The sequence below is a fragment of the Phyllostomus hastatus genome, unplaced genomic scaffold, assembly GCF_019186645.2.
Source record: "Phyllostomus hastatus isolate PE091 unplaced genomic scaffold, TTU_PhHast_1.1 phas_contig_198, whole genome shotgun sequence".
NCBI lineage: Eukaryota > Metazoa > Chordata > Mammalia > Chiroptera > Phyllostomidae > Phyllostomus > Phyllostomus hastatus.
The window spans coordinates 3,618,425-3,644,696 of record NW_025333715.1 but is presented as its reverse complement, the minus strand read 5'-3'; the positions used below and the strand labels follow the sequence as shown (position 1 = coordinate 3,644,696).

Sequence of the window (26,272 nt, the reverse complement as noted above, 5' to 3'; positions counted from 1 at the left end):
ATGAAGTCTCCATCCTCAAGACCAATTGACCTTGGGTACGGCGGGAGACAACCGATTGATGTTTCTCTCCCATCAACGCTTCTTTTTCTCCCTTCCTCTCTCTCTCTCTCTGTCAAACCAATACACATATTCTTGGGTTGTTTTTTAAGGCACAAAAATAGAACTAAACATAAGGAAACTTCTAGATTGGAAGTCAACTGACCGCTGGCCGCATCCAGCTCACCACCTGTTTTTTATAGCTCATAGCTTGAAGCTAAGAATGGTCCATACCGATGACCATTTGCAATCGATTAGATGGTAGGGAACACACTAACTTTTAACTCCAATTAAGTGAACTTTATTCTACTTCCTCTTCAAAAAAAAAGTCAATTTTCTCACTAGTAGACCTGTATTACAAAAAAAAGTTATACTCAATTATTATTATTATTTTATTTCATCAATTAAAAAGGGGGTAACATTTTGCGGAACCTGTCAGTGGCAGAGCCTGGGTTTGAACCCAGAAACCCTGACCATTCGCACTGCTGCCTCCCTGGAAAAAGAGCTGGGCTTACAGGGATGTCAGAAACCTCCCACCACCCTCCCCCAGGGCACTTCCCGTCATCATCATTTGCCTTCAGCGCCATCTAGTGGAAGCTGACTGGCCAAGTTCACGCCCCATTGCTGCCATTGTCCCTCCACCGCCCTCAGCCTCAGCGTTCCCGGGGCAGACAGAGGAGGAGGTGAGAGACCGGGAGGATCACACAGAAGAGGCCATTAGGGCGCCTGCCACGGCTGGCTCGTGATGGATGTTCAGTAAACGTTATCTCCTGGACGAGACTTACGTGCAAAGGCTGGTGTCCAAGGTCGATCCCTTGGGGTCAGGCTCTGCCAGAGGAGGTTGGAAATATCAACGTGGGTGTGGCCCGGCCCCGGCCCCTACAGTCTGTGGCTTCTCCTCCCTGGGCAGGCGGCCCGACGGCTCCTCGCCCCAGAGAGGGGCGCTGTGCTCTCATCCCGTGGCCTCCAGGCCTGTCTCCACCCCCACGTGCTATTGGGTTGGCCGAAAAGTCCGTTCGTTTGTTTTTTTTTCTGTAAAATAGAAGTCACATTTTTTTTATTTTCATCAGTAACTTTATTGATGTGGATGTTTTGAGTATGTGGGCTGCCTCCTGCATGGTATAACATCAATTGTTCTCAATTAATGTCTTGATTTAATCACTGTGAACTTCAACTGGTCTACCTGAGGGTGCAGCATCAGCCAGCGAGAAATCTCCAACACAAAACGTTGTTTTTTCTTGGAGAGAGGGAGAAGGGAGGGAGAAAGAGAGGGAGAGACACATCAGTCAGTTGCCTCTCTCCTGCACACCCCACCCCAGGGTGGGGACCTGGCCTACTGGTCCCCAACCCCAACCCAGGCATATGCTCTGACTGGGAATCAAACTGGCGACCCTTCAGTGCGCAAACCAGTGCTCAGCCCATTGAGCCACACCAGCCAGGGCTGTGGCTGGTTTATGCCACTGAGCGCGATGCCCTCAAGGTTCATCCCTGTGGTAGAATGTAAAAGGCTCTCCTTGTCTTGTTTTGTTTTGTTTTGTTTTGTTTTGTTTTAAGGCTGAATAATAGTCCATTGCATGGAGAGACCACATTTTGCTTACCTATTCATCAGTCGCTGGGCATTAGGGCTGTTTGCACCTGTTAACAAAATTGAAGCAAGCATGTGGGGGAGGGGCCAGAAAAAAGAAAACAAATGGGACCAAGTAAAATCGAAGATCTAACTGGCTTTATTAAGCGATGCATGCATTGGGCAGCACCCCCTCAGGCAGGGAGGGTGAGGGCGCTGGGGGCAGGCAGGGAGGGGGCAGGGAGGGTTCAGGGAGGGAGGGCGGTGCAGGTGAGGAGATGACAGCAAAGGTCCCGTTGCCAAACTAAGCACTTGGCCTAGGCAGGCAAACGAGAACTTGGGCCTGGTTCACAGCACGGCCCCCTGAGGTGGACCGTCTGGTCCCTGTTCAGCACGGAAGAAAACGGAGGCTCAGGGAGGCGAGGAGGCTGGCCCAGGCCCCACCGAAAGTTCGCCCAGGCAGACGCCCTTGAGCCGGCTAGAAAAGGTTTCACCTCCAACCTTGGAACCTCCAGTCTCTCCCACAAAGAATCGTCGTTTGTGCAAGGACGCGGGGCTCCACGTGGCCGGGGACTTTCCCCAATTCTGCCCCCCAGCTGCCAGTCCCGGGAGGGCTACAGACCCCGAGTGCTGACCCCCAGCCACACTGCTCAGGGGAGACGCCGCAGGAGGGGTGGGAAGGAGAGGGTGCGAGGCCCCGACCCTCACCTGCGGGAGCCGGACACAGCTGAGCTCCCACTGGGATTTGGCGGCGTGACCCTGGGCCTGTGGCTGAGCCTCTCTGGTCGGCTTCCTCGCCTGAGAGACGGGCTTCTAACGCACGTGCGTCACCAGACCCTGGAGGGGAAGTAAACACTGTGAGAGCCCCCCAGGCTGCAGGCTGTGGGCTGCGGGCAAGCCCAGGCGCCGGAGGCCGGATCCCAGGTCCCCGGGCTGACATGCAAGCCCTGGTCTCCTCTCCCAACCCTTGTGGGGACAGGCGTGTCCTGCCTCCCTGTCTGGACAGCAGCTCCCTCCCTCCCAAGGCAAAGAGCCAGACTAGATCTCTCCGTCACAGGTCCCCACTTGGACTCTCCGACCCCCGTACCTTCGCCCACACTGTTCCTTCCACCCGGAACGTCCTGACGTGAAACCTCTGGCTCAGGGCACATGCACAGAGGGTGTGTTTGGGGCTCCCCGGGCTGCCGTCCGACAGGGCCGCATCTCTGTGCAAGCCCAGCCCGGCGCCGGCCGAGCCGGGCTCCCCGCACTGCGCAGGCGTGCTGGGTCGGCAGGGGCTCCGATGTCGGGGAGCATCACTGTTGCTCTCGTTTGCATTTTTTTCCGTCATTTAGCGGGGACATAGGGACATATACACATCCTCAGGGGGGCGGGGGGTAAGGACAAGTCTGCAGGACTTGAAATACAAAAGAAATGATTTCTTACGAGAGGAAAAAATATCCCAAAATGCTGCGGTCTCCCAGGTCCTCCTTGTTCTTCGAGGCAGGAGGAGGGGAGTGTGGACAGCTGCCGCGGGCCGCGGTGACAGGGGAGCCTGCGGACCTGCGGTGAAGGAGCTCCCCGCACCCCCTCACCCGCCCCCCCCCAGCTTCCTTCTCTGTAAAGCGGGAGCCGCAGTGCCCATCCCTTAAGGCCGTTGTGAGGACAAAAGGAAGGGTGAGGGGACACCCACCCATGTGGGACGCAGTATCTGTGCAGGGGCCCACCGGGCGAGGTGCGAGGGAGAAGCCCCACCCCCTCGGGGCCCCTGCACTGGGGTCTTCCCAGGGCGTCCCCTCCCCCGGAGCACAGGTGTGGACAGCAGTGGGCGCGGACACCCCGTGTGGGCTGCACGAGCTGCCGGGACCGCTGGTATTGTTTAGGCCTAACCTGCTATCACGCTGATAAACTCAGCTGTCAGAGGGGATGTTATTTCTGGAGGAAAGAAGGTTCTGCAGGACCAGGGCTCCTTCCTGCTTGCGCCCGCACGGGCCTGGCCCCTCTCATGATAACCTGGGGCCGAGAGCCTGCTCCCGGCGGGGACCAGGGGGGCTGCTGCGGCAGGATGTCCGCGGCCTGCTGCGCGGGGGCCGCCACAATGCTTCGGGAGCAGATACCGCCTCCCCTCTGACCCGGATTCCTGGCATTGTCTGCTGCAGAGCAGGCCTGTTCTCCGTCCCCCTGACAGGTTGCATGAGATTAGGTTATTTTGGTCACACGGGCCGTTCGGTTTTTTGGCCCGAACGCGCGTCCCTTACATTGCTGTGGCCCTGAGCTGAGTGGCCTGGCTGGCTAAGCCTCCGTAATCTGCTCCGAAATGCGCGGGTCCTGTTTTCAAGGGCGATACCACCCTGTCACCAGCAAAACTGGCCTCTCGGGTTTCACTCTGGGCCCAAGTGCCAAGAAGCTCTGGCAGCCGCAGATCTGGGTCTTTAGTTAAAATCCTCGCTCTCGGCTGTTTCGAGTCTGATTCATCGTGCTTGACTTGATTTTACTTTGCAGCGGCGTGTTAAGTTTTAATTTACAAAAAGTGTGCAAATCTCAAGCATTCGGCCCAGTGCGTGCTCACATGGGTAGAGTCCCGTGGCCACCGTCCACATCACCCCAGAAAGTTCCCTCGTGACCCTCCCCAGCCAATACCCACCTCACCTGGAGAGGTAGCCGCTGGTCTCCCCTCCAGCCCCACAGTTGGGATCTGCTGTTCTGGAACTTTGTGTAAATGGAGCCATGCACTGCATGCTCTCTGGCGTCTTGCTTCTTTCAATGAGCAAAATGTGCGTGAGACAGTTACTGGGGACGACCAGAAACACAACACATGTTTGCTGCAAAAACTGCAAACAGGCCCTGGCTGCTGTGGCTCCGTGGACTGAGCGCTGGCCTGTGAACCAAAGGGTCGCCAGTTCGATTCCCAGTCAGGGCACATGCCTGGGTTGTGGGCCAGGTCCCCAGTAGGGGGCGTGAGAGACAACCACACATTGATGGTTCTCTTCCTCTCTCTCTCCCTCCCTCCCTGCTCCCTAAAAATAAATAAGTAAAATCTTTTTAAAAAGCCCTGCAAACAATCTACAAGAGAGAGAAGGAACCACTTAATATCCACCCCTGTTAACCACTCTCGACCTTCTGCTGTGTTCCTTCCAGACCTTTCAAGGCAAAGGAAAACTATCTTTCAATTTAAATCATTTCTGATTGTAGCTATTGTTCTATAACATTTTCTCATATAACACGGCACAGCTCTCCAACTTGGCTGTTGTCTGGGACCTGTGAGGACCCCTTTCTGAGCTCCAGCTCCCTCATTTGTGCAGCGGGGAGACCTCCCCTGCAGGGAGTGCACGGAGTCACCCTGGCAACACCGGGCTGTAGATGGCCTTGGTCTTGGCCTTGGCCGGGGAAGGCGCCCCCATGAGGCGTCCTCCCGCTGGTTCTCAGGGGAGAGCAGTTAAGCCCCACTCTGCGCTGAAGAGCAAGCCCCTCAGTGGGTGCGTACCGATATCCTAAGGCCTCTCTCAACGCTGGAGGATTTTCCGGATAAGGTGTCCCAAGGCTGGGGACAAAAGACTGGGATGGCGAGTGGGAAAACAGGGCCGTTGGAAACCAGCACAGGCGCCGCCGCGTCCGCAGGTGGCCCTGGCTGCTGAGGCCGGCACCTGGCAAACGTACCTGGCCAGCCCTCCCGCCCTGCCACTCCTGGTCCCCTGCCACGTGCGCTTGGGTAGGGGTGGTCCGTGACTCTGGGAAGCGCAGTGTTGACGTCCCTCACGTCTTTGCCCCAAGGCCACATCCTCGCGAGGTCGCCTTGACCACTGCGGCGAAGAGCCCCTTCCCTGCCCCGGCCCTCCACTCCCCACCGGGCTTTGATCTCCCTCCGGGACTGCCGGCGGTGCGCCGAGCTGCGGCGCGCCCTGTGTGCCCCACCATCGCCCCTTCCAGAACGTGTCACCCCAGGGCCCCCATCACCTACCGCCCTGCCTGGCACATTGTAGGTGTCCATCAATACTTGCTTGCTATGTGAATAATACAATTAAAAAGTCCTATCGGGGACCAAACCCAACCCTACGTTTGTGCCGGGGGGCCTGCTGGGCGGCGGGTCCCGAGAACCCCGAGGAAGTGGTCATGGCCCCAGAAGAGGGGTTCGCTGGGAACAGAGGCCCCCAGGGAAGACAGGGGCTGCCCCTCGGGGTCACGGCCTTTCCTTGGAGGGCAGGGTCCACGCACAGCCCCCGCCCTGGCCCCAGGGCCAGGCCAGCAAACCCCGATGGAGGCAGGGAAGCCAAGGCCCAGGACGCCCCGGGGCCGACTGTGGAGGGAGGGGAGGGGCACGGAGTGTGGGGAGACCTGGGCTGGAATCTGCCTCTGCCGCCCACGGGCTGCGTGGGCCCTGGGGCAAGGGGCCTCCTTTTTCAGAGCCTCAGCTTCCTCGTCAGTACATCGGGGCCACAGGCTCTCTGTCACCTGTGCACGGAGCCCTGTGGGTGCTCTGGTGTCTGTCACAGGGGATGGCCAGCCCCCGGCTGCGATTGTCAGGGTGACAGAGGGTCTCCTGAGACCCCGGGGCCTGCTCAGAGGGTGGTGGCTGTCACTATCATCGCTATTGTCATTGGCCATCTATCCCGAGGTTGTTCTGGGCTGATAAGAAGCCCCGTGTCCTGCAGGCCCAATTCTCATTCAGAAAGTTCTTCCCTCCTTGGGTCCATCGGGCCAGCGTATTTTCTTGAGGCTGCGCAAGGCAAGTGTTCTCACCCACCCTCCCTTGAGCCTTCTGTCCCCACTCTGTCCCCCAGTCTGTCCCCACTCTGTCCCCAGTCAGCCCCTCTTCCTGCTTCAGGTTCGCTAATGTTCACCGAACGCCGACTCTACCGGCCTGGCACTGTGGCTTCAGCCTCCAGACCCCTGGGCGGGCGGGCGTTCTCATGCACGTGACCGGGTCTCTGTGGCCCCTGCGGCCCAGTGTCACCGGCTCCCCTGCGCCTGCGTTTTTGTCTGCAGAGTGACTGTGGGGAGGGGCGGGGTCTCGAGGCTCCTCCCCCTGCCCGGCACTCAGCCGGAGGGTGAGGGAGGGTCGGCGCCACGGGGCGCTCTGGGGCTGGGTGATGATGGGGTTTAGGGGGAGGCCCTGGAAGAAAAGATGGCAAAATCCTAGGAGGCCAGAGAGCCCCCAGGGAGGGAGGGGTCTTGGAGTTTAAGAGTTTACTAAACATTTTAGGATTATCTTCTCTGATTCTCCCTGCGGCTCAGCCTGGGGGTGGGGGGAGGTGGGGGCGCGGAGGGGGTTGGAGTGGAGCGGGGGTCAGTGCTGTCCTCCCACGTCGCAGATGGGGACACAGAGGGAGAGGAGGTGACACTGTCATAGCTCCAGAGAGAGGTGGGAAGGGGTGAGGGGGCCCCCAACAGGTAGCAAGAGAAAGAACTAGGATCAGAGGCGCCCCCTGGACAGGGCGGCTCACTGTCCTCAGAGGCTGCGGGACTGAGGTAAACAACGCTTGTTGTTCTGTTCCTGGGACAACGGATACTTTGTAACTCCAGCCTGCCTCCCGCCTGCAGCACCCACCCTACCCAGGCCTCCAGAACCCACCCTTCCCTAGTCTGCCCCACCCCACCTGGGACCTTTCTGAGCTCTCCTCCTTCTCTAGGGCCTTGGGGGGCTGTCTGTGGCCCCCCATTTTCCCTTGGGTCCAGGAACCCCAGAGTTGGTAGCTGGCAGACCCCACTGTGGGCAGCAGAAAAATGGGGGTGCTGAGTGGTGCAGCAGGAAGGATGGGGGGGTGGAGAGGCGGGAAAGGGGGCCGTTTCATGGGTATGGGTTTTTTTTTTATGAGATGGAAAGTTCTGGAGAGGGCTGGTGGCGATGCTGCGCAATATGGATGCATTTAATGCCACTGGACGGTACACTCAAAAATAGTTAGGGTGGCAAATTCTGGTGCATTTTACAGCAATAAAAGTAACTGAAGAAGGAGACAAGGCTCCAGGGGGTGCCTGCACGAAGGACGGGGATATCGGCGCGCTGGGCTCACTGTTCAGCAGGCCATTTCCTCCTCTCCGCGCCTCGGTTTCCTCGTTGGTGAAACGGGCATGGAGAAGGCGCCGCGTCCTCGGGACCGCCTTGAGGACGACGCGGGGAATCCACGTCAGGACGCTGGTGTTATGCACCCCGACCGGCCGGGGGACCCGTGGACGGGCACCCCTCGGAGCCCAGCGCGTGCACGCCCAGGCTGGGAAGGCGGCGCGCGCGACCGAACGGTCTCGCAGGAGGAGCGGCAGGCGGCTGAGAAGTCAACGCGTCAACATCGCGCTTGTAGCAGTTGTGTTGCTAGTGGTCCCGGGTCCCGACTCAGCCCGCGCGCTGGACGCCGGGTTCCGCGCGCTGGGGCAGCAGAGGCGGCCCCGGGGGCGGGCCGGGGCGGGGCGCGCGGTTTATATTCTCGCGCGCGGGCCGCCAGCTGCACACAATACGCCTCCCGGCTGGAGCGCTCCGGGCACCGCCACCACCGCCACCGCCAGCGCCGACGCGAGGTGAGTCCGGGCCCTGCCCCTCCTGCCTGGACCTGAGCCCCGCTGCCGCCTGCCCGCCGCCCGGCCCGAACCCGGGGTTCCGAACCTTGGGTGCCGAGCCGCTGGAAGGTTGGAGACCCATAACCTGGTTTCTCCGGGCGGGCGGCTGTCGGGTGTGTCACTTGCGGGCGACCTTTCGGGACACTGGCTCCGAAACTCCCCCTCTCGGGCCAGGCCTCCAGGTCCCCGCGGGCGATGGTGCCAGCCGCGGCCCCGCGGGCCCCAGTCTCCGCATCCGAGCGATGGGGCGGCCCCTGTACACCCCGGCGGGAGGGCCGGGTGCCCTGTCGCCCCGCTCCGCCGTCCTGCGCGGTCCCCGGGGGCTGGGCGCCCCAGTCCTCCAGGGCCGCGCCCACCGTGCCAGAACGCGGGGCCGCCAGCTCGGGTGTCCACTAAAAAAGGGAAGATGGCGTCGGGCACGGTCCCCGCGGGACCGGAGGCGCCGCGACTCGCCGCGCACCTGCGAGGAGTCGGAGACGGACTCGGTTACGCGACGCGGGGAAGTCCGGAGCGGGAACTTGCGCAAGCGGGGCGCTGCCGTCACCCCACCTGCCGGCGACCTGCACAGGTGCGCCTGAGCGCGGCGCGTACGAGCCCCGCGGGGCGCCGTGGCCTGTTCGTGTGAACCGCGCTCGGCGCGCTGGGGAGGCGGGTGTGCGCGGTCCCGCCGGTCACCTGCAGGGTTCCTGCCCGCCTGCCCGGCGCGGCCCGGACCTCCGGGCTTAGGGCTCTGGCGACGCGCTCCGGCCTCCCGGGTCCGAGTCGCTTTGTACACCGCTAATTGTTACTGTAACGTTCGCTAGTACAAGCCACCCGGGGGTGTGGGTGTTGTTGTTTTTGCTGTTGCTGCTGCTGTTGTAGCATTTTCCCTGAGCACCTGCGGCGTCTGCGCCCTTGGAAGTTCTTTCCGCAGCTTGGCGGTAGCGCACCAGGAAGAAAGGTCCCGAGCCTTGTCCTTCCTCCACCAGGAAGGGACGGCCGGTGCGGTACTGTGCCGGCCGGCCCCAGGGTGCGACCTCACCTTACAGATGGAGAAGCTGTGACTTCCCAGGGGGCGACATAAATGCTGTCTCGCTGAAAGCCCGGCGCCGTGTTTTGGAAGCCTAACAAAAACCTTCCACTCCGTCGCTTTCCGTCTGAGTTGCCTGAGATGGGCTATTCCGTCCGGCAGCCGCGGTTTGCTGGCTCTGTAAAATGGGTCCATGAGGTTTTGGACCGGAGGCGGAGAACACCCACGGAAGCATTGGCCGTGCGTGGTTGCCCTGGGGTTCACACGCGACCAGTGTCTCCTGGTTCTGCGCATTTTTGTGTGGCCACCACTTCGCTGGTTCCCTGACTGGCCTGTCGGAAGCGGTGGCCGGGCCAGGGTCCGGGTGCTGGCTGCTGAGTGAGCGCCACCCTGCCGCACCGCCTCTGTCTCCTCCACTTGTCCCGGCCCTTCTCGCCCCAGGATTTGGGGATTTCCCACCATCCTGTGAACCTCAAGGTCACCGGGGTGTCACCGGTTGATTATCTGTGGCTTCTTCCAGGCTTACCAACCAGCGGTAGGCTGTCCAAGTTCACTTTTGCCAGTTTTTCTTTTAATAACGTCTACAGGGCCTGAGGGCACGGGCTGCCGGGCTGTGGGCTTTCAGCCAGTGCCGCAGAGTGTCCTCCCGGGCAGGGGAACATAGGTGACGGGCCTTCGGAGTGGGCCGCCAGTTGATGTTGTTTTGGGTGGGAACCACCTCAGCGGGGACATTTCTCCAAGCCCCCCCGGGATCCCCGGGGCGGGGGGCTTCCGTGGGATGGTGCGAGGCTTAAAACAGATGGAGCGATAACACTCATCCCGTCCTCGCTGAGTTCCGCTCTCATCGTCGTCTGCCATCTCAGCGCAATGGCTGCCTCCTCTGAGAAGTCTTCCCTGATTGCCTCATCGAAAGGTGCTGCCCTCCCCGCCCCCCCCCCAGCTCCTCTGTCCCAGGACCTTATTTAACTGCTCCCAGGACACGAAAGACGGCGTGAAACGGACGGCCCATGCGGGCTCCCTTGGTGCGACCCATGCCAGCCTGCGGCCCCGTGAGGACGGGAGCACCCAATGTCACAGGCGCGAGTTGGGGAGAAGCTGGGTGGGGGGTTGTGTGTGTGGTAACGACTGTCAGTTTTTAAGTGGGCGGTAGCTAAACAAGCTGGGTGCACCGAGCTGTGAAGAAACCAGGTAGCGGCGCTGACCTGTCCTCCCACTTCCGATGGCGTCTGTCTAGCAGACAGAAGGGGCCTGGGGGAGGGCCCCCTCCGGCTGTGTCTCGAGGCTGACCTCGGAAGCGTGCCCCCCTCTCCCTGGAAAGCATCCTGTTTGCCGTGAACCTGTTCGGGTTGGAGACCATTAATGGTGTCTCGCTCCCCCGGCCTCGGGCGTAGAGGATCCCACGAGGGGCCGGCTGTTTTTCTCTCCGCGTAGAACAATTCCAAGAGGTTTCAAGGAAGTTCCCGACTCGCTCGGGTTTTGTTGTTGGCGGCCGCCAGGAAGCCTGCAGTGGTCTGGGATAGACGGGGGCTCCGTTCTCCTCGTCCCCCCGGCCCCCTTTGTCCTGCTGTGCTGCTGCGGGTCGGCAGGGGCGGGCCGGACGGGGGGTGGGGGTGGGGGGGAGGAACAGGGAACGCAGGCCCCTCGGGCACTGCAGCAGGCCGGTCTCCCCTGAGGGCCCCGAGGCCAGAGCGAGGCCAGGCCCGGTGGCCAGGCCCTGGGCGGGCTCGGGGAGGGCAGCTGATTTCCCTAGTGTCAATATTGGCATGTGACAGCACAAAACACCCGCCAGGCCTTGCGGGGCACTGCAGGTAAACCTGTTTTTCCGGAGGCGGGTCACCCAGACTTGGAGGAGAGGTGCCTGCTCTGGAGCACAGAAAAGCCCGCCTGACTGGGCTGGGGAGGCTCGCTGCGATTTGGAGATTAAAGACAGAGAGGGCTTGATTTCCCTCCCCACCCGCCCCCCACCAAGGGACGACCTGGGTACGAACGGCTTGGAGCTGGGAAGAGGCTCTATCAGCGCCGGGTGGAGAGGCCCGAGGACCCCCGTGGACTGACGCCCCAGCTCTGACCCTGGGTGCTCGGGGCGGGTGGAGCTCCAGGCTTCTCCGCACGTTAGTGCTCGCCGTGCATCACGCATGCATGCGGGCAGCGCCGCCTCACAGCCACCTCCCCGTCTGCTCCTTCACCGGAGGGGAGGAGTGTCCCGTCCAGGGTCCCCCAGCCAGGCTGGCCCATCCCTGCTTCCCCGTTCTGCTGCACAACGTGCTGCTGGCTCCCCCGAGCTGTCCGTGGTCGCTGGGGCCCTGCCCTGCCCTGACCGGGCAGGGGCAGACAGGCAAACATTTAATGAGGCCATAATGGGCTAAGTGCCCAATCCAGGTCTGTTTACCCAAGGTGCTGGGACCGCAGTGGATTCTGTCGGGAGGAGCTGGGTTCTGGGCGGGGCCTGGAGGAGGGAGCAGCTGCCCGCCCCGCCCCCCCCACACCACGCCAGCCTGCCGGCGCAGAGGGAGGGTGTAAAGGTGGGCTGCTCCCGGGGTGGGGGGACTCGAGGCCCTGTGGGGTGGAGGACCTTGTCCCAGGGAGGGAGCAGAAGCCACCAAGGCTGCTGACAGGGTCCGGTGAGTGACTGAGACCCCTCCGAAGGCGCTGCAAGGAGGCCCCACACGGCAGGAGGGAGACCCCGGGGGCTGTGTCTGCCTCCCTGAGCCCCTCAGTGTCTGGGCCTGGCAGGGTGTGGCCCCTTGGTTACTTAATTTTTCTTTGTAAAAATGTGCCGTTTTTAGAGAGGGGGAGGGAGGGAGAGAAGCATCCACGTGCGAGATCAACGTGGATTGGTTGCCTCGCATGTCCCCCCACCGGGGACCGAGGGACGGTGCCCAGGGGGCACTGAGCCACACCAGCCGGGGCGCCCCTCACCTAACTTTCAATATGTGCCTTGGAACTCGGACTGCAGGCCAGGTGGTTGGTATCGTGGCACCCGGACTTTCAAGTGGTGACAGAGAGCCGAGGGTCCGCTTGCTGGGGTCCACGAGGTCTTCGGGACTCGCACAAGGTGGCCCCCCAAGTTTTTCTTGCCTGTCCCCCACACCCGTTTCTCTGTTCATCGGACTGTTGACCGTAACGATACAGTGGTCCAGGAGGCTCATAAGCAACGAGATTTATTTCTCCCAGGTCCGGGTGCTGGAAGTCCAAGGTCAGGGTGCCACAGACTTCCCTGACCTCTACGGAGGACAGGCAGGGGGCTTCCCGGGCCTCTTTCAGAAAGGGTGGGCCTCCGGAAGGCCCCGCCTCCTGACGCCATTCCCACGGCCAGTTAGGTTTTCAGCGCGTGAATCTGAGGAATTCGGGGTCCAGAGGGGCTGGGGAATTTGTCCCCCGTCTCACGGCCCCGCGGACGAGGACCCAGGTGCCCCCCAGCCGAGCGCCCCTCGGCACAGCCAGTGCCATCCCGGCAGCGGTTCCTCGTGCCCGCCCGGGGCCGCGCCGGACGGCGGGTGGGTCGGCCTTCCTCGACGGGGGCGGCTCAGTTGAACCGTCGGGCCTTCTTTCTCCCCGAACCCGACACACTAAAGGAAACGGCCCTGTCTGGGCGGCCGTAATGGCAGCACATGCATGGGCACACTCATGTCTCTCCGAGTTCCTGAGGGGCCACTTCACCATCCGAATTGCCCAGGGGAAACTGGACATACGAATGGATTCGCTTCCTTCTGGCCGCTTGGTCCCACTCTGAGGGTCTCAGCGTTTGAAGTCTGTAGTCCTCTCCCCAGCCGGAGGGCTGGGCACTCGCTGTCCCTGTGCAGTGGGGGAAATGACCATCGGAGAGGTGGTCACCTGCCCAGGGTCCTGCAGGACACAAGGTGTACACTGGTGAGCTGCTGGGAGGGGGTGGTGCGTCTGATTACAGGAGGAACTGTGTACACATCAGAGATCACGCTGAGGTCTGTCCCTCTGTCCCTCTGTCCCTCGCCGGCCGCCCCGGGAGCTCCATGGCCCCTCCAGAGGTGGCCACTGCGAGCCTGTGTCCGCCCGGACCTTCCCTGCGTTTCCATCACAGCCGGGGACAGGCGCGCGTTTGCATACATGGTGTCACAGCCGGTTCCTCATCTTGCCTGTGTCACTCGGCAGCTAACCACTTCTTTCCATGTCCCCGCACAGACAGACACCCACCTGCTTCCACCCTCTCGGGGCCCACCCGCCCACCCCGGGTGGTTTCGGGGGGGCAGGGGTGCTGGTGTCGCCCCAAGCTAACACTCCAGGTGCCCGGTGTGACCCTAGGATGAGGCGTCGAATGGGGCCTGAGCAGCTGCCGTCCAGTTTCGACCTGAGCTGTGGCTATAAAAAAAAGTGCCCTGCCCTGGCTTGTGTGGCTCAGGGGACTGAGCACGCGTCTGCAAACCATAGGGTTCCCGGTTCGATTCCCAGTCAGGGCACAGGCCTGGGTTGCAGGCCAGGTCCCCCGGTGGGGGCATGCGAAGGTCAACCACATATTGATGTTTCTGTCCCTCTCTTCCTCTTTTCTTTCCCCTCCCTCTAAAAAAATAAATAAATTCTACGAAAGAAAGAAAGAAAGGAAGGAAGGAAGGGAAAGAAGGGAAGGAAGGGAAGGAAAGGAAGAAAAAGAAAGAAAGGAAAGAAGAAAGGAAAGAAAGCGTCCTGGAGTTGGAGGCCAGGTTTAACACAGTTACTCCCATGGGACGCGGGACCAGCCCCTCATGCTGAACCTCAGTCTCCTCGCCTGTAAATAGGGCTGACAGCCCTCCCTCCCACAGGATTAAAACTGTGTATGTGCACAGGTGCATACTTTTTCTAAAATTGATTTTTGAGAGAGAGAGGAAGGGAGGCGGGGAGAGAAATATCTCTTTGTTGTTCCACTTATTTTTGCACTCATTGGTTACTTTTGTGTGTCCTGACCCGGGGGTGGGGGGGTTTGAACCCACAACCTTGGTGAATGGAGACGATGCTCTAACCAGCTGAGCTACCCACCGGCCAGGGCGCCATGTGCACCAGTTCTGCCTTTGTTTCCAAGGCAGCCTCGTCCCTCCCGCGCTCAGAGGGCAGGGCGCGAACGGGCCGGACGGCTGGCGTTTCTCCGAGTGTGCGGCCCGTGCACTGCCGGGTCGGTGTATTTCTGGAGCCCAGACGTGGCTGCTCTGATCGTGTGGCGACCTCTGAACTTCCGTTCTCGGCCCCCTCGGGCCTCCGTCCGTGAAATGGGGCCGACGGCCGGCCCCCTCCTCCTGAGGGAGGTTGCACTCAGCGGATGCAATTAGAAAGGTTGTGGGGGCGTCACCGAGAGCAAGAAGTCCCAGCCCCAGAGACGGCTGCAGCCGCCGTGCCCTGCCCACCCCAGCCCTGGGGATGGCTCCGCTGGGTTCGGCCGGTCAGGCCCGCGCCGGCACAGCTGGAGGGGGTGGGGGGCTGCGCTGCGGGTGGGGTAGCGGCATGGCCCCAGGGGTCCCGTTCAAGCCACCATGTTCCAAATGAGTGAACACCCACCCACCCATTGCCAACTTTAGGTGAATTTCCAACTTCGTTTTTGCTCGAAATACCTGTCTCTCTCCTTACTTCTCCCTCCCTCCCTTTTCCCCTCTGTTTCTCCATCACGTAAGGGAAGTGAGCCCCGCCCACCTAGACAAGCCTCTGGGGCCCGTGGGGGCTCATAGGGGCCCGGGCTGGAGCCCGGACTTCCCCTGCCAGGTGGGGAGGGGGGGGGTGGGAGGCGGTGGGCGGGGCCTGGGGGCGGAGCGGTTGGCTCCTTCGTTCCTGAAATAGAACTTGAAGACAAACAGCTCCATTTCGGGCCCAGGCAAGTGGCTGACTTTGAAACAGTGATTTTTGCTGTCGTTTTGGATCAGTGATGCCAGCAAGGGCATGGTAGCCAAAGTTCACGGGCACAGAAGCATATGTGGTGCAAGTCCAGTCTCCTTCCCACCCGTCCCGGAGACACCGGGCCACCCTCCTGATGGGTCTGTGCAGCTGGAAGGGAGTGTCTGTCCGTCCACGCCTGCATTTTTGCGCTCGAGCAGCAGCGTGGGAGGCGCCGGCACAAACTCTCCGCACCCCGCTGCACCCGTGGAGCCAGGCACCTTCAAGGTCCTGGCACCGTGGACGTGCAGACCCACTGTGTCTCTCTTTCGGGGCAGCCGGGCAGATGCTGAGGTTTATGTCGCATGCACGTCTGAGGCCAGAAGTTCCGTGCATTCGTGACCTGGGTAGATGGGGACTGAGGGTGCCCTGCTTCCTGCGGGTCCTTTAACCAGCTCTGTTTGGAGCCCCATGAGGCAGCATGGAAGGGCAACAGTTACATCTTCTCGCCCTCCTTGCAGTGCCGGGGCTGTGCTGCTGCCACGCAGGAGAGCCCTCTCTGAGCCAGCCTCGGAGGGTCAGGTCCTGGTCTCGTGGCGGCAGTGGCGAGCTGGGACTGGAACCCAGGTCGTCCTGCCGAGGTCAAGGCCTTTCTGCTCACGCATGTGTGCAGAGCTTTGCATGCTGGGTGCTCCATCAGACAGGGCATCACCCTACTGGTGGGTGGGGGCAGGGCCGGTGACTGGCATGGGGGGCATGGGGGGCAAGCCCTCCTGGAAGAGACTGGGCGGGGCCCCGGGTTTCCCAGCTAGGTCTACCCAGCAGCCACCGGCCTGGCATCCGGGACACCAGTGACCAGGTGGCATAGGTGGGGCCCCAAAGGCATCACCACCTGTTCCTGCTTTGCCCACACGTGGCAGGGCTGGGCTTGGGCAGCCCGAGGGTCCCTGCTGCCAGGGGACAGCTGTCTGTGTCCCAGTGTGTGCACGGGGGTGGGGCACAGCCTGTGACCTGCAGCCCACTCTTCCATGGACCCCCCAGCCCCGTGGCCCATCCCACCCTCTGTTCCTGGGTTCGCCCATTTTCAAAACAAGTCATCAGAGTCCTGCCTGGGTCTGGGGGTTCCCCCCCAGAGCCTCGACAGCCCTGTCCCGCCCGCTCCCGCAGCCCTGGCGCTGCAGCCTTCTGCAGGAGACGTGCACCTGCACTGGCTCTCACTCCGCCTTGCAGCAGCCCTGGGAAGGGGACGGCGCTTCCCCGTGTCCCAGGCTCGGAACCGAGGCCAGGCCAGGAGCTGGCACCCCAAGGAGTCCACCCTCCTGTGTGCTCCGAGGCTGCAGGTGTCCTCACGGCCGTGGGGGTGGCTCTCTGCTGCACGGAGGTCAGATTTGCATCCCCACCTCTGTGGGCAACCTAGGGTTCCTGGCTGGTTTTTCCACTGAGTATGTAGGAGGGCGAAGGTGTGGGCCGCCTGGTGGGTGGGGACACATGGGTAGGTGTGCTTTCCTTTCACCAAAGAAGCGTTTTAAACCACTCATTTGCAAATCTGTTGGGAAAAAAAAAAATAGATGCTTAAAGCCAGGCAGGGCTCCTGGACTGGCAGCAGCCGTGGCCTCAGCAGCAGAGTTTGCTTAGTCATCCGACAAACGCCACTCTGCCCTGGGCTGTGCGCGGCGAGCCAGAGATGACACAGGCAGCTGCTGTGGTTTTGCTGCCTGCTGCTGCCGGGTCTGGCCCATCCACGCGGGTTCTGCCGGTTTGCCCTCGCAACAGCTCCGGGAGGTAGGTGTTCCTAGTCTCGGCGAGGAGACCGGACGAGCGGCGTGCCCAGCGAGCAGCCTGGCTCCCCGTCTGGGCTCAAACCCGAGGCGGCCTGTGTGGTTGGCTGGAGGTGGGAGGGAGCAGAGACAGGGGCTGTGGGACCCTCTGGGGCCCCCAGCCGGACTCTGGAACCTGGGGGGAGGCTGCTAGAGCCGAGTTCTCTGGGGACAGAGAGGAATGAGCCAAGCACAGGAGGTGGGCACTGCTCGCTCGGAGGGTCAGCACCCTGGGCACACAGGGTGTGCTCAGCTGCAGCACAGCTGCAGCAGTCTGCAGCAGGGCAGCGACAGGCCGGCGCGGCGGCCAGGGGGCAGGAGAGGGCCCTGACAGCTGTGTGGCACGACTCCCGTGGGGACCAGGGGCTGAGCGGGGCTGTGACAGGCTGGGTCTGAGGCTGCTGTCCAGGAATCTGGTTGGAGAGAGCCCAGCTGTGGACAGGAGACAGGGCAGCTGGAGCTCGGCCCGGCAGGAGGCAGCAGGCGCTGGGCCCCCTGGGGTGGCTGCGAGGCCGCCGCAGGGACCCTGCCCCCCCTCACCCCGGTTCCCAGCCGCACCCCGAGTTCTCCTGCCCAGACCTGGAGCCCCAGGCCACCCAGGCCTGGTGGCTTTAAAGAGAGCCCGCACACAGGGCTGGGACGGCAGTAGCTGCCCAGACACCCTCCAGGACTGCGCCCACTCGTGCTGCTCCCTGCGGGGACAGGAGCCAACCCCACGAGCCTGGGGCACTAATCACTAGTCTCTTTACCAGGTGAGGACACAGCGCCTTGGCCACTGTCGCACTGCAGGTGACTGGCTGGGTCAGGGTGTCAGCCGAGGGGCCCCTGCCCTTCTGGAGGGTCTCCAGTGCCAATCTGCAGACAGGGAGGACTCTGGTGGCGGTCCCGGGCCAGCAGGGCGTGGGGACCCACGGGAAGGCGTGGACTCAGGACTTGTCCCCGAAGAGTCCAGTCCCCCGGGGGAGACACCACCCGCTGCTCACCCACCCCGCAGGTGGTCCCACACACTCAGGCCTCAGTCCCCCAGCCCGGCCACGCTGCCAGTGGTCACTGTCCCTGGTCAGGCGCCTGCCCCTGAAAGACTGGTGCGCCGGTGCCTCCCCATTGGCTGCTGGAGGATTCTGGGATTGTGGTGGGGGGCAGGGCAGGCAGGGATGTTGGGGCAGTGGGCAGAGGCGAGGCTCCGAGGCCACAGGCCCAGTGAAGTCCCCTGAAGGCCCCTGGCCGGTGGGGGCAGCCGGGGAGCACACAGCAGCCCCAGGAAGAGAGAGCCCCCTGCAGAGGGGGTGGGGCGGAGGGAGGAGGGAACCAGGAGGCAGATGCAAATGAGGGCTGGCGCTGCTTTCCCAGGGAAATGGTCATTTCCATAGGCACTGAGCCCCCCCTGGGGCCTGAGGGCCGCCGGAGCTCCTGGTCCCAATTTCGTACCACCAGCTCCAGGGCACCCGTGCGAGCACACCGCTTAAACGGCCTAGGCAGGGAAGTCGCTGCACCTGCCCGGGCCGTTCACCTGTCTCACGGAGTGGCACGTTGTCCTCCGAGGATTTTAAGTGTGCTTGATGAGATCCGCTCCTGATGGAAATACATCTTCTGCAAAGCTGTATTGCGTGTCTACTACTGATGCTTCCTGGCTGCCCGGCAGGGACACAGTTGTGTTTTGCGCGTTGATCTGGGGTCTGACAACCTCGGGACTCTCGGTGGCTGCAGCAGACGGTTCTCTCCGTCCGTGTTCGTGTCCGTGTCCTGCTGCAGAGCTTCCCTGCCTTTTCCTAAAACGGCCACATTTTCTCCCGCCGGGGCGTACGGTTCACCTTTGCTTCTCTCGGAGGCTTCCTCCGACTCGCCAGGATCCATTCGCAATTTCCTCTGTTTAGGTCTCACTTGCGTCAGCCTCCCCCTCCCCCAGGGGCTCCTCTCTCTGCTCGGAGGAGCATGTTGCCAGAATGCGTGGGGGGCTGTGGCTGGGGGTCAGCACCCCCCCCGGCTGCCAGGGACCACGGTTCGCCTGTTTCAGAGCTTGTCTTCCCCCACCCCCAAAAGGCTAAGAGATGAAAGTGTTCCAGAAATGGCTTCAAACACACGGTAGTCACGTGTCGTGGACAACTGGGCATTGTCATCGGATCTCGGTTCCCTACCACTGGAACTAATGTCTGAAGGTCATGCACCCGGCACGGCTGCTGACTGCATCTTAGGGCTCTTAGAAATGTCACCGTGACCTTCCCCGATGGTCTGCGCCGGTCCCTGGGTCTTGGGCCTGCAGACTTTTAGCACTTTGCCTGCAGGTGCCTCAGCAGGTGGCAGCACCTCCCCCCCACCCCCGCCTTGGGCGTGGGTGCTAGGGGCCACCCTCCCCGCACCCACTGGGCCTGACCCGCCTGCTCCTTTCAGGGGGAAGGTGCTTGTCCTGACAGGTGCGGGTGGCATATGCCAGGCCTCGGGCGCTCGGCGGCCATTGTGGCCGTGTTTACCCGTCTGACGTCTCCAGCTCCCTCCCCGCCTCGCCGCCTTTCCCGCCGGGCCTCCATCTGGAACAGATGCCGGACTCGGCCGCTTCCCTCTCGGGAGAGCCAGCCAGCCCTCTCTCTCGGACGCACACGCGGGGCGTGTATTCTCTCTACAACAATGCCGCCCTTGTGCGGTTTCCTTCCGAAAGGCCAGAGCGCCCCGACCCCTCACACCTGTCCGCGCCGCCTCTGACGACGTCACAGCTCCCCCGCCTCCTTGCAGGCGTTCGGGGTGCATTGTGAACGCTCCCCTGTCCAGACTCCTGCAGGAGACCCCCGGAGGATCCGCAGCTCCCCTCCGTTGGCCTGAGCCCCGGCCCTGCCGCCGCCTCCTCCACCACCCCCGGTCATGCCGATGCGAGCGGCCGGCCGGCGCGCTCTTGTCGGACCCCGGTGCCCGTGCGGCCCGCCCGCAGGTCCTGCGCTTCTCGAACCGGAGATTGGGGGTTCTGTTCCTTCTGTGTTCAGTGCAGGCAGATGTGTGGACTTTTTTTTGTTTAACTTTTTTTTAAAGATTTTATTTATTTATTTTTAGAGGAGGGAGGGAGATAGATTGAGAGAGAGAAACATCAATGTGCGGTTGCTGGGAGCTGTGGCCTGCAACCCAGGCATGTGCCCTGACTGGGAATCGAACCTGCAAAGCTTTGGTTTGCAACCCACGCTCAGTCCACTGAGCTATGCCAGCCAGGGCCGACTTAGACATTTTAAACACCCAGGACACCCCTGGCTGGTGTGGCGCAGTGGGTTGGAGTGTCGTCCTGCAACCAAAGGGTCCTCAGTTCAGTTCCTGGTCAGGGCACGTACGCAGGTTGCAGGTCTGATCCCCAGTCCGGGCTCAAACAAACCAATTGCTGTTTCTCTTTCTTCCTTCTTCTCTCTCTATTAGCAGTGAAACAAATATTATTTGGTGAGGGTTTTTTTCTTTTATCTTTATATCTTTAAATATTTTATTTATTTTTAGAGAGAGCGGAAGGGAGGGAGAAAGAGAGCGGGAGAAATATCGGCCCTCAACCCAGGCATGTGCCCTGCCCGGGAAAGGCTGCCCTGCAACCTTTCCGTACACAGGCCCGCGCTCAACCCACTGAGCCACACCAGCCAGGGCAGAATTCACAGCTGTAATAGTTAGACAGACCTTTGGCTGCAAGCAAGAGCAAAGTCAGTGAAGGGTGATTTGAACAACTTGGGTTTTCTTTTTCCCCGTACGTTGGGCAGTGGCTGGCCTTGTATTCTTTCTGTTCCCACATGGCCCTCAAGAGAGCCAACACTCTGCGTGCCTCTCTGCTCCGAGTTCCTGACGCATTAGTTACTCTTGTTTTCGACACCTCAGTATCATAAACCGCTGCTGCAGCTCGACCCTTCACTCCGTGTGGAGGGCAGCAAGGAGAGAGAAGAGCGCCCCAGGCTGTGTCTGCTCCCTTTGAACCCACATCGGACTTCCGGGACAGGGTTGCATACCCGCCGCTGGCTGCAAAGCACGCTGGGCGAGTGAGGAGCAGGAGTGTCGTGGTCAGCCTAGGAGGACAGGGATTCAGGGCCGCCCGAAGAGTATCAGTCTTACTAGCAGGCGGAGGGGAGGGCAGACGCGCCAGGGCAGTGCGGAAGGAGGTGGTTAGAACACATTGCCAGGAGCTCTCGTTACTGACGCGGGGCACGTGGTGTGCGTTATCTGCCTAGGAGCAAGCCTGGAGAGTACCTGGCAGGTCCCCCTGCGACCTGGGACTGGGCGTGGCCCGTCCCCGTGAAGCTTATCTGCTTCCTCGGCCAGGGAAGCAGCAGACAGTGAGAGCAGGGAGTGTTGGGGAACGCTCTCCAGGTGGAGCCTGGCCTTGTGCCGCTATTTTGATAACAGATACCTGTTTTTTTTTATGGATTTTTTTATTTTTTTATTTTTCCGTATCGGGATTTCTTAGAGTGCCAACTGGCCTCTTGAGGGGCCAGTAGTAGAGCCTCTCTCAGATTTAGACTCTGACTCTGTGTCACAAAGAGGAAAGACGAGAGCCCTCACGAATCCTCTCCAGATCCCCGACTTCAGAGATGCCTGCTGGAGAACAGGGAGGCACCGGGACTTGCCCAGAGGCACGGGCGGCCGGAGCCAAGCCCGGGGCAGCTGGGCGGGGCGGGCTGACGGAGGCTCCAGCAGGGGAAGAGTGGGCTGGGGCAGGGGTGGGGGTGCTCCGAGAAACCCCACGTCCCCCAGTTCCGGGTGTCAGCCTGTGTGTGTCTCTCTCCCCCAGGGAAGAAATGTCGCAAGCGGGACCCCTCTCCAGGAACCTCATTTTGTGCACCTTCCTGCAGGAGCACAGCCTGCAGCCCGTGGAGGTCGCCGACACCGCCAGCCTCCTCCACTTCAGCCCGGAGCCCCTGGGGTAGGTCCCAGCAGCCCCTCCGTGGGCCCCGCCCACCCGCATTCCTGCAGGTGGCCATCAGGGGGCGTGGTGAGGAGGGCAGGCCTGCTGGGTTCCTGGCTGCACTCGGGAGTGGAAACTGCCCAGGCTTGGTCCTGGGGGATGGGGGGAAGGCTTTGCTCTCACACCAGCTCACCGGGGGCGCCTTGGAGCCTCCAGCATGTCCACCGTCCCAGGAAGGACCTTGGGCACCTGCCGTTGAAGTGGCTCAGGCTGGTGGCCTTAGGATGGAGTGCCTCCTGGCACTCCATGACCACGACCGCCTGGTCCAGGCCTCGTAAGTGGTGGATCCAAAGTCGCTGAGGCCCCTGGAGACACAGCTCCTGGCCTGGCTGTCAGGGCGGCAGAGAGAGAGGGGATGCTCCCGGGATCGCCCCCGGTTCTGGGTGCGCCCCACTGGTTTAGGCCTGAGGATTCTTAATCCTGACGTCCCAGACTTGGGGGTAGGGGCTGGTTGGGATTGTAGGGCTGGAGGGACCCAAAATGTGCCTTTTTCCTCCACCCTGCCCCATTTGTAGATGACAGCAGGGGACGTTCAGCCTGGGGCACTGTTGTCCTGAGGTCCCACAGGGTGTCGGCATACAGGTGGGACCTCAGCCCACCTCCCTGACTGGCAGCCCCCAGCCCGCTCCCCATCGCTCCCGGAGACCGGGGAGGTGGCCGGGGCTCTGCGGGGCTGGGGATTCCCAGGCGGCCACCTCGTCACCAGGATGGAATGTGTGGGCAAACACCTGAGACGGGGCCGAAACCGCCCAGGTGCCCAGCAGGTGGGGGGAGGGAGGGGAGAATGTCAGACTTGGGGATTGCATGGGGTGTGCGCCTCCACTTCCATGAGGGACTCAGTTCAGTGAGAGTGGGGGGCCCAGACGGGGGCTGATGAGCCCCCCCTTTCTCAGAGGGGTGATGACACAGGTGGTGTCAGGACTGGGGACCAGGGAACAGGTCCCCCAGCTCCTCCCTGCGAGGAGGAGGGTAAGTTGAAACTCGCAGGGAAAGCCAGCCTCAGAGCCCCCACCTGCCCAGACCCCCGGCAGAGGGCTCAGGCCAAACCCAGAAGCCCCCTGCCCTCCCACCGCCGAGGACAGGCCCTGGAGGGCCGTCACTGCAGCGAGCTGGAGCCAGAGGAGAGCCGTGGGGAGGTTCCTTGCCCCTCACCGTGCCCTGCGTCCCGTGAACCTGTGGCCCAGTTGGCTGGGTGGGTCTGGGTGGGAGGGTCACCGGCCTGGCCCAGCCCTGACGCCGGCACCCTCCTGCAGGGACATCCCTCACGAGATGGCCATGCGGCTGGCCTCCATCGGGGATGAGCTGGAGCTGAGGTGGATGCTGCCTCGCGTCGCCCAGATGCCCTGGATGGCCATGTACAGGTGAGCACAGGTGACCGGCCCCCGCCTGCGTCACCTGCCCCAGGAGCTGGCCTGTGGCCCCGTGTTCTTCCTGCCTTGGCCACAGACGGTGGACCCAAGCCCCCCCTCCCCGCCCTCCCTCCTCAAGCCAAAGGGTCTGGATGTAAAGTGACCGGGTGTGTCGAGTGAGCTCCAATGGCAGTGTCCATGTGTCCTCCCGGGCAGAGACACTCGGCACCCAGGATTTGCCAGGATCCCTGAGGGTTCTCAGACCTCACGGAAGGTGGAGAACGTAGAAACCTCCCACAAGGCCAGGACCAAAGGTGACGCGGTCTCTTGGTCTCCAGGGAGGCAGCCTCCCTTGGGGGAGCCCGGCCTCTACCCAAACAGCTGCTCTGGAGGGAGGACCTGCTCCCCTGGACCTGCCTCTTGGGACCTGCAGACAGTGGGGCATTGGCCATGTGGCCAGCTCTGCGTGGCTGGCTCCAGAACGCAAGGGCACGTTGGGGAGGAGACGGGAAATCAGATGAGCTTAGGCCCGTGGACAGGGGCCCTCACGGCAGAGCCACCCAGGGAAGGGCAGGGGAGAGGGGGACAGGCCCGCTTCTCCCCACAGCTGTCACCTAAACTAAAGGCCGTCTCTGCCCAGTTCGCGTAGTAACGGCCCACTCCCGTCCCGTTCTGTCTCACAGCTTAGCTTTCACCTACAACCAGACGGGCCTGAGGGGCGTTCTGAGAAGTTTCATGGGTGGCCTCACCAACCTCAGGGGAAACAGAAGGTTCTGGAGCTTCCTGACCCTCAGGGACAGGGTAAGTAGGCTTGGCAGTCCGCAGCTGCTCCGTGAAGCAGAGCAGCTGCCCTCTCCGGTGCCAAAGGCCCCGCCACTCCCTGTCGCTGGCCTAGCCTGCTCCGCCCCGTTTCTTCTGCCTGGTCCCCGTGGCCTTCGGGTTGGGCTTATTGACTGTGCGCGGGCCCGCGTGTGCCTCGCCGGCTCCCCACCTGTGCCCACACTTGGCCCTCTGCCAGGCCTCTGGCAGACACGTCTGGTTCCTCGTTCACCTGCAGGGGTGGGGGGCAGGTGCCTCTAGTCCTGGGCAGCTTTCCTGGCCACGCCCCACCGCTCCCACCACCTCATCCCGTCATCCCAGTCCCCAGCAGAGGACGCCCCCGTGGCCTGGCCACCCCTCCGGCCGGTCCTTGGGCACTTTCCTCTCCCACCCCTCCTGGCTGCCTCGTCTTCCTGGACCCCCGGCTCCAGCCCCTCGGGGTCCGTGAGCGAGGTGGGGCTGCAGCCCTCCCGCTCCCCGCACGGGGCGGGCACAGGAGGCGCGAGGAGCCGGCCCCTTCCGGGCTGCCGGCCCTCACCTCTCTCCACCTCCACCGACAGGTGTCCCCCGGCCTGGGGCGCAGGCTGTCCCTGCTGCTGCTGCTGGCGCTGCTGCTCGACTGGGGCCTCCACGTCCTCCAGTGAGGCGCTGCGGGCGGCGCCGGGGCGGGGCTGGCCCCGCCCCCCGACTGCCACCCTGGAGGTGGCCTTGTTGGCTTTGTTGTCTTTTTAACTTTCTTATGATCCCTTTTTTATATTTAAATTCTGAGTGCTGGGACACTCCTGAGGTTTCATATTTGTGTTTTTGTTTGTTTGTTTGTTTTTGTAAGAGAAATGAATTACGCCCTCAGGGGTCTTTATGGTTACCTGCTCCCCCGGCCCCAGCCCGCCCCTGCGGCGGCCTGTCCCGGAAGGAGCCTGCCTCATGGGCGGGGCCTGTAGCGGGAGATGGGGGGAGTGCTGGCCACGCCCCCATGTCTGCAAGGCCCGCAGCACAGAGAATCTGCTGGAGTAGGTTTCTGAGGGTGAGGAGAGCGCAATAAACTGTTGATTTCCGTCCGTCTCTGGTCCTCTCTGGGGGGTGCGCAGTGTGGGCTCCATCTTGCCCCTCGGAGGGGAGGGCAGGGAAGGGGCGGGCCTGCTCCTAGCCTCCTGCCTGTCGCAGCCTCCAGGCTCATCGCTGCACCTGCCGGCGCCGACTGAGTCCCGTGGAACGGGTCTGCTCCCGCCCATCCTGCCCTGGTGTCTAACATCTACCGCCAGGGATCGTTTCCTTTGGGCGTGCTCCCTGTGGGGCTGCGCCCGGGGCGGGGTGGGGCGCGGGGTTTCCACGTGCTGCAGGAAGGTGCTCTGCTCTTAGGGGTTAGAAGCAGCTTCAATCCGAGTCCATAGAGAAATCGGTCTTCAACCCCCAAAAGGAAGGACCAGAGGCCTGTCCCCTCCCAGAAAGGTGGCAGGCAGGGGTGACATGGGTCATCCAGTGGCCTCCCGATTCCTGCAGAGTCCCCTCACCCAGCTCCGCACAGGCCCCGGGGCGCTGCGGCAGGGGCCCGGGACCCCTGTGCCCTGGGGATGGGAGGTGGGGGCTGCTGGGGGCAGCGAGGCGCCTTCCCAGAGCAGGTGACAAGGCTGTGGGGACGGGGGGGGGGCACCATCTTTTTCTGTTTCAGCCGCTTTTGAACAAGTTCTCTGGTCTGGTCCAGATTTCTGGAGACGGGGCAGGAGGGAGGCTCCTAAAGAAGGCGCCCGGGGGGCCTGTTCCCGCTGGGCAGGAGCGTGTGCCCAGTTGTGGGGGGGCTGGGGTCTCCACTGACCTGGGCCCCAAGACGGGGCGGCTGCCGGCCACAGGGACGGTGTCAGAGGGCATTTCCCCAAGGGGCCAGGACGTAGGCCCCACGGAGCGCCCTGTGCCTCTCTCTGCCTCTTTTCTGGAGTCAGAGTCAGCAGGGCACCCCCACCCAGCCCAGGGCTCTGTCCCGGAGGTGACCCTGCCCACCAGTTTTGGGGTGGGGTCCTCCTGCACCCCTGCCTGTCGCTTGCCATTCCTCCCATGGCTCCAAGCTGCGTGGACCGAGCGTACCGTCCCAGACCCGAGGGGGCAGGCCTGCCACGCCAGCTCCGTCACGGGACGTCCTCAGGACGGGGGACACCACCCTGCCTGCAGCTCCCGCACAGCCCCTGGCCTAAGGGCTGGGTCTCCTGAGACTGCCCGCTGCCCGTTCAGAGCTCTCAGCGGAGGGGAGTTCGAGCAGAACTGGCCGTTTCTTTAAACTAACCACCAGGTTCTTTCTGAACGTTTGAGGGTTTCTACAACCAAGTTGGAAGGGCTCCCGTCCAGTACGCGCTGGCCAGGAGCCAGGACGGCTGCCCACAAGCAGGGACCCCCGTAGGGAAGCAGGGACCCCCGTAGGGAAGCCGGTCCAGCCCGAAGGCC

General features: G+C 62.4%; 1 protein-coding gene across 2 annotated transcripts; it reads left to right on the top strand.

The window, feature by feature from the left end:
* The first annotated feature begins 7,558 nt into the window (after nucleotides 1–7,558).
* BIK (BCL2 interacting killer) lies at nucleotides 7,559–24,897 on the top strand. Of its 2 annotated transcripts, none has more exons than XM_045835044.1 (5): nucleotides 7,559–8,086; nucleotides 21,498–21,629; nucleotides 22,925–23,032; nucleotides 23,704–23,821; nucleotides 24,400–24,897. In XM_045835044.1, exons 2-5 carry the CDS (start codon nucleotides 21,505–21,507, stop codon nucleotides 24,481–24,483), a joined length of 435 nt encoding a protein of 144 aa, XP_045691000.1. In that variant the 5' UTR covers nucleotides 7,559–8,086; nucleotides 21,498–21,504; the 3' UTR covers nucleotides 24,484–24,897. The 2 variants fall into 2 exon arrangements, with proteins under 2 accessions (XP_045691000.1, XP_045690999.1); XM_045835043.1 differs by lacking the exon at nucleotides 7,559–8,086 and adding an exon at nucleotides 16,616–16,724.
* The last annotated feature ends 1,375 nt before the right edge of the window (nucleotides 24,898–26,272 follow it).